Below are 6,633 nucleotides of genomic sequence, written 5' to 3' on the forward strand. Positions count from 1 at the left end.
TTTGCTGGGAGGCCTCCGAGAGGTCTCTCGGCTTCAGCGCTGTCCTTTGAGAGGGGGCGTCTGAGTTCTAAGCACCTGATGCTGTAACTGCAGAAGGGATGGGTCACTGGCGAGCTCAAGAGCAACCCTTAACCTGTGGAAGCAGAAAGGCCCCTTCCCTTGACTAGCCCTGAAACTAGCCCCCTGCTCCGACCAGACAGCTTTCACTGTATACACTAGGTAAAGGCAGAATGGGGATGACCTTAGGTAATCAAATATCGTTTCCTAACCTTGGCTTTCCCCTCTAGAAAATGGGACTAATAAATATTTCATGATCTATTTGCCTCATTGAATGTCTGGAGTGTGGGGTAAAAATACAGGCAAAAGTCAGATGCAAATGAAGGGCACTGGTAGATAGTTGAGGCCTGAACCTCCCACCCCATTTAACGGTAAAACTAGCTGAAGTATGATTTCTTATTAGATAAGTAAGGTTAGAGTCTTTTTCAGTTAAGTTTTATAAAGTGAGTCAATTCTTCTTTTTAAAGATACAGTTACCCCCACATGTATTAAACAAATAAGTTTTAGAAAAAGGTGTAAATAGCATTTATTAACAACACTTAGTATCATATCTGGCAATAAATTAGCATGACGTTTTCTGGCCAGAGTTCTTTCAACAGTGCAGAGTTCTGCCAAAGGTGCTGTGGGAACCATAGGCTATTGCATATTTTTAGAAAATCAGGATAAATTATATAAATTATATATTTAAAAAGATAATCTATTTCATTAACTGAACAGGAAAATAAATAGATAAATAATAAACAGTTGATTGCCATTAGAAAAATTTGATTCTTAAATTACATTTTCATTATAGATATTCACATGTACAATATGCACAGACACGTAACCAGATCCTCAGCCAAGTCCGAGACTTATCAAGACACAAGCTCAAAGGGCCGTTCGTTTTCTATGTTGTTGAAAGAAGATTTGCTGGTGAGTTTTCTGGGGTCCTCTGGGGTCCACACTTTGGCTGTTCGGATAATATTTTGTTCTTTGAGTTGTTTTTCATCTGTCCATGACAGCGAGTGTCCTGCAAGGGGTGGGAGGCCATAATCCGGGTCGCTGGGGGAGGGGGACCCTGGGGAGGTGGGGAGAAGAGAAAATAGACCGTGAATGTCCAACCACATTCCCAGCAGCCCCATCCGGTCCTTTCGGACCCCCTCATGGGCACCTCAACTGAACAGGCTTCTTAAGGTTATGCCTCCACCCCTCTTTCTCCACCCCTCAAACTCCCAAGCCCCGTCCCCAGAATCCCAGGAGCTGCAAGTCTGGCAGGGGCGCGCGGCCTCCGAGCCATAGTCAAAGTGACAGAAAAACCTGGGAAATGTGAGCTGCTGCCCAAGGCTGCCCTTGCCCACGGACGATCCGTCCGTCGGTCAGTTGGCTTGTCAGTCTTCTCACCCAGCCCCTCCGGGGCCTTCCCGTGACCGTCTCCGCCTCCCTAAGCTGGGCTACGGAGGCACTTACGGGTCCCCCGATGGCAAATGATGACCTTCTGGGCCTGGCTGCCTGGGCTGTCCCCTCCTAGGCGCCCGCCGCCGCCAGGACCCCTGCAGCCGCCTGCGCCGCCGCCGCGCAGGGGCAGGTCAGCCTGCACCAGCTCGCTGAGGAAGTTGATGTAGCCGATGGCCAGGCGCAGCGTGTCCACCTTGGAGAGGCGTTTCTCGTAGGGCAGCGTGGGGATGTGCGAGCGCAGCCCTTCGAAGGCGTCGTTGATGGACTGCATGCGTCGCCGCTCGCGCACGTTGGCGGCCTGCCGCAGCTGCTGCAGCTCGGCTTCGGAGCGCACTCGTCGCCGCCGCCGCGCTGCAGCCGCCGCCGCCCCGCTCAAACCGCGCAGCCGGGCCGCGGGGGACAGCACGGCCGCCCCGGCGCACTGGTAGGCCAGGCACGAGGGCGGGGAGCCGGGGGAGTAGGGGAAGCCGCCGGGGGGCGCCCCCGCCTCGCAGCAGTAGCCACCGCGGTCCTCTAGCTCCCCCGACCCCCCAGAGGGCGGCGGGGCGAGTGCGTGCGGGGCCGAAGAGGGCGCGGACTGCAGCAGCAGGCACGCCCCGTCGCGGTAGCAGTACTCGTGCAGCTGGTGACTGAGGAACTCCACCTCCGCCTGCTCGTCCGCCAGCAGCTCATCTCCGTCCTCCAGAGGGTCCCGAGAAGACTGGTCGGTGAAGAAGTCCTCCTCGTCAAAGAAAGGAGACGGGAAGGCGTCCAGGCCCCCGGGGAAGTGCTCTAGCAGCACTGCGTCCATGCTCTCCGCCGAGGTGGGTTCCAGGTACTGATTGCCTGAGGTAATTCTTTTAAAATTTTATTTTGCAGCTCTTGCTTGTCTGGCACCCCCTCCCTCCCAGGTCATGGGATTCCTGGTTTCCTGCCCCCGGCCCTCCCTGGTGTGCCAGCGGCCGCTGTGCTCTGCCCGGCTCCCGCGCTGCGCTGGGGAGGGCTGTTGCCGACTTGCTGGAGCTGAGGGCCGGCACGCGAGGATTCTTATAACTACATCCACAGGCGCGTGCCAGGGACCCGCCGCGCCAGCCAATCACAGTGTGTGGGGTGCTGGCGGGGGGAGACAGGCCCCTTAGCTGTTGGTGGGGGGGAGGTGCTTTCCTCCCTTTGGGAGCTCCAAGGGAGAAGAAGAGGCGGGGCCCGCGCGGCCTAGGAGCTCCTCCTTCTCCTCCTTTACCGCCCCTCTAGTGCCTGTTATCCCTGCCCCCCAGCAGCTCCAGGGGCACCTGCGGCCGTCGGGGCGGGTAGCCTGCCCGAGCGCGCTGGGGAGGGCTGCCCTTCCCGGCGCCTGGATCTGGGGCAGCCGCGCGCGGTGTCTTCTGCGCTACCACCAAAGGTCTTAGGGATGCGCTCTGGTAGCCTCAGACAGCTGGGAGTTGATTATTGGCGGAGTCCTTCGGGTTGGCGCAGAAGTCGCCGGCACGCTGGGCAGTTTCCGGCCGACTACTGTAAAGGGCAGGTTTGGAGTATTTCGCCATCCCCATCGCCGGGGCGCGCGCGGGGTTGGATTTCATTTGGGGATTCTATCCCCAAACTGGACCTTTCAAGGACTCTTGCAAAGATTGCAGTGTTTTTGCAGATGGTGTGGGAGGTGGCCCGGCTCTAGCTCCGAAGGCGTTACCGACGCAGAGCTGGCTCTAGGGGCGCGCCTGCAGGGCGGCATTCAGAAGCTAGACTCTAGTGCCAGGTCCCTGCCCCGAAGAGACGCTGCTCTTTCACCCGGAAAAAGAAATGGGGAACAGGAGGGGCTGCCTGTGAGAGCAGCTCAGTGGGGCACGTTTCTTCTGAGAGCAAATCAAGACCTAGGGGTTCTGAGCAATAAAACTGGATACAAAAGAAGTCGATTGAATCGTCTGCTCCAGAGCAGTACGTTGGGAGGGCATTGAAGTTAAAGGGCAGAGTGTGAACCGTTTTCAAAGCCTGAACCTCTCACCTTTCTGACTGGCCACCGGGACCATCCCTGAATGCTTTTTCCATCCTCGACCTTTTTATAAAAAAACGAAACACAAAAACGTATGTTCTTTGCCCCATGACACACTTCATCACAGATTGCAATGCAACATGAGTTCCTCCGTTTAAGGGCAGCAAAGGAACACTTTCAAGGTGAGGGCAATTTCTGTTAGAAGCCAAGCTACAGCTTTCACCCCGGGATAGTTAGTCATCTTCCTGTAGCAGTTGCTTCCGTTTTCAGACACTAGTCCCATCAGAGGTTCTATTGGGTATTCAGACTTTTCTCAAAATCCACATCCACCCCTTTCAAGAACAGTGATTTAAACCCCTTTCTTGGTTTTAGACATTACTCTGTGTTTAACTGAATTCTAAGACCAAAAAGTTAAAGCCTAAAGATACATAAGACCAGGACACCAGAGCACACCCTGCCAGGAATGGTCAAGAACTCCAGACAATTTTAACCCAAAAACTTACTGTTTTTTTTTTTTTTTTTTTTTTCATGAGGTTCTTTCATGTGTTAGTTTCTTAACCCGTGCTCCCTTCATAGTGAGGTGATTATCCTTAAAGGATGCAGATGGGGACAGGTTCCCAGTGACAGAGCCTGAGGTGTCATTTCCTGCATTTAGATTTATCTTTGTCTCCTCATAGGGAGGGAAGCTGTTGGGGGCAGGAGTAGTTAAGACCACGGATCTAGCTGGTGGTTTGCACTCCAGTCTCTTTACATTTAAAGGGCCCCATCCCCTTCCCTCCTTCGGTTAGACTAAAACTTAGTTGAAACATAGCTTTCTATCTATCTGTGGATTTGCAAGAATAACAGCAAATGACCAAACTTCAAAGCCTTATCCAAAATACTGATAACCATTGACCAATGAGAAGACTGGACATGAACCTACAAAGGCTGTCTTGCAAGAGGTCGGGAGCCTTCTCTGATGGGTCTAGATGGCTCTTCAGAAAGTATATTTGTGTCATGGATATGCTGGGGGCGGTGAGGGAGACATAGGAGTTAGTGAGTTTATCATTATCGTTTTAAATCAACATGATTTCAGCAATCAGTTTCCACAGAAAATCATTTTACATATTCTTGATCGGTTTGTGGGCACCCAGGTGAGCTAATGGGAAATCCGCTGCTGGTGGGAAACCTCACTGTCTTATGAGGCTGGCCAAAGCTAGAATGGAAATTGTGGGCAGTTCCTGGGGCTTTATGGATGAGCATGGGGGTAGAGAAAGAGAGAAGGTACTCACTTGTTCCAGCCCTAATTTTGTCCCTTAGAGAATGCCTGGCTGTCTGCATACTGGTCCTGTTGGGAAGGTAGGAGTAGACCTGCAGGTGCTGACACTAGGTGAGTTCACAGAGACACACACTCTGTCCTTAAGTAAGACACGATCATTCTTTTCTCTAGGAAAAAGAAGAAAGAATTTTCTGCTAATAAAGAGGAATTTTGTCTGGGTCATTGAAGGTCACAATAGTGTGGACGGCTGCCCCCTGCCACTCAAAGCAACAGGCTGGATGATGAGAAGGCTGGGGCTGAACCTTGTCCTGCCAGGCTAGGGTCCCAACTCTCATTCCAGCCCCTCCCTCCACACTCTCCGGATCCTCTAGGCAGTGGTGACACAAGGAGAGGGCCTAGGGAAAAGATTCCAGGTACCTCATGGAGAGAGAGGAAGAGGCTTAGCTGGTCCCAAAGGTGCAAGCCTCCCCACCCTCTGCTAAGCTCAGGCTTCTCCCTCTTTCCTTCTTCTGTCCTCAGGAGAGAAAGTCCTTAACGTTATAAAGAACCCCCTGCCTCATTATAAAATAACATCCCATCCTCCGAAGTTGGCAGTGGAAGGGGCACTTGGTTTCTAGTACCAAATGCTGGTGAGGCCTCAAGATGTTTTCAAGTCTTTCAGTAGGGGCTCAGTGCCACTTTGTTGTCCTGGGCCTGGTAGACTCCCATCCCTTCTTCTGGGTTCTTCCTAGGTCTAGTCCTATCTCCTAGGTTATCAGTTCCTGGTGGATTCCTGGCAAGGGCCATTGATGTTGCCTCAATCTCTCTCTCTTTTTCTCTCTCTCCTCCCTCCCAAGGTCTCAAGGACCTAAATACTTATTCGTTTGTTTCCCATCAAATCTCCAGAGTCTTTTCCTAGCTTCTAAGAACAGTAGCTGGAGGGTTAGAGCTCAGGCCCCTGGTTCCTTCCCATACTGAATTTGGGGCAGAGACCACTGTCTTAGTTAACTAGTGCTGCTGTAACAGAAATACCACAAGCAGATGACTGCAACAAACAGAAATTTATTCTCTCACAGTTTAGGAGGCTAGAAGTCTGAATTCAGGGTGCCAGCTCCAGGGGAAGGCTTTCTCTCTCTGTTTGTTCTGAGGGAAGGTCCTTGTCATCAATCTTCCCCTGGTCTAGGAGCATCTCAGTGCAGGGACTCTGGGTCTAAAGGACACGTGCACTCCTGGCTCTCCTTGTTTGGTGGTAATGAGGTCTTTCTGTCTCTCTGCTCATTTCTCTCTTTTATATCTCAAAAGAGATTGACTCCAGATACTATCTAATCTTGTAGATTGAGTCCTGCATCATTAACATAACTGCTTCTATTCCTGCCTCATTAATATCATAGAGGTAGGATTTACAACACACAGGAAAATCACATCAGATGACAAAATGGTGGACAATCACACAACACTGGGAATCATGGCCTAGGCAAGTTGACACACATTTTTGGGGGACACACTTCAATCCATAACAACCACTAATGAAGGAAGAGGCCTCCAAGTTCTCAGTCCTTCAGCTGCCTCATCACACATTCCCACAGTGCTCACCACTTGCCATGAGTCTTCTCTGCTGGAGCCTAGACTCTACAGAAACCAGAAGCATCTGTCTTGCTCCCATGGTATCCCACACTCCTCAGTTAGTGCCTGTAAGCAGGTATTTGTGGTGTGACTTATGGTCTGTTCTCCAACTTTATGGTCCATGTTATTTCCTCACAATCCAAATTATCCCTTCCCCTACCTCCTAAACACAGAGGTGATGTCAAGTGGGTGATTTATCTTCTCCTGTGTCAGTTTCCCCTTTCTTTGTCATTTTCTGTCCTCCCTTCTATGGTACCTTTCTTCTCCACACTTGAGAGCTCAGGGCCCCCATCAACCCAACTTTTACCCCTATATCTAA

At 51.5% G+C, this 6,633-nt stretch overlaps 1 protein-coding gene across 1 annotated transcript; it reads right to left on the bottom strand.

The window, feature by feature from the left end:
• Positions 1-562: 562 nt before the first annotated feature.
• PTF1A (pancreas associated transcription factor 1a) lies at positions 563-2,281 on the bottom strand. The gene is made up of 2 exons (XM_004380534.1): positions 1,504-2,281; positions 563-1,114 (listed from the first exon to the last, which is right to left on the bottom strand). Exons 1-2 carry the CDS (start codon positions 2,279-2,281, stop codon positions 912-914), a joined length of 981 nt encoding a protein of 326 aa, XP_004380591.1. The 3' UTR covers positions 563-911.
• Between the last annotated feature and the right edge of the window lie 4,352 nt (positions 2,282-6,633).

The sequence above is a fragment of the Trichechus manatus genome, unplaced genomic scaffold, assembly GCF_000243295.1.
Source record: "Trichechus manatus latirostris isolate Lorelei unplaced genomic scaffold, TriManLat1.0 scaffold00075, whole genome shotgun sequence".
Classification (NCBI taxonomy): Eukaryota; Metazoa; Chordata; class Mammalia; order Sirenia; family Trichechidae; genus Trichechus; species Trichechus manatus.

Coding starts and splice junctions, on each gene's coding strand:
- PTF1A (XM_004380534.1), bottom strand. CDS start 2,281: ATGGACGCAGTGCTGCTAGAGCACTTCCCCGGGGGCCTGGACGCCTTC. Junction 1,115..1,503: donor CATTTGCCATCGGGGGACCC/GTAAGTGCCTCC, acceptor CCACCTCCCCAG/GGTCCCCCTCCCCCAGCGAC.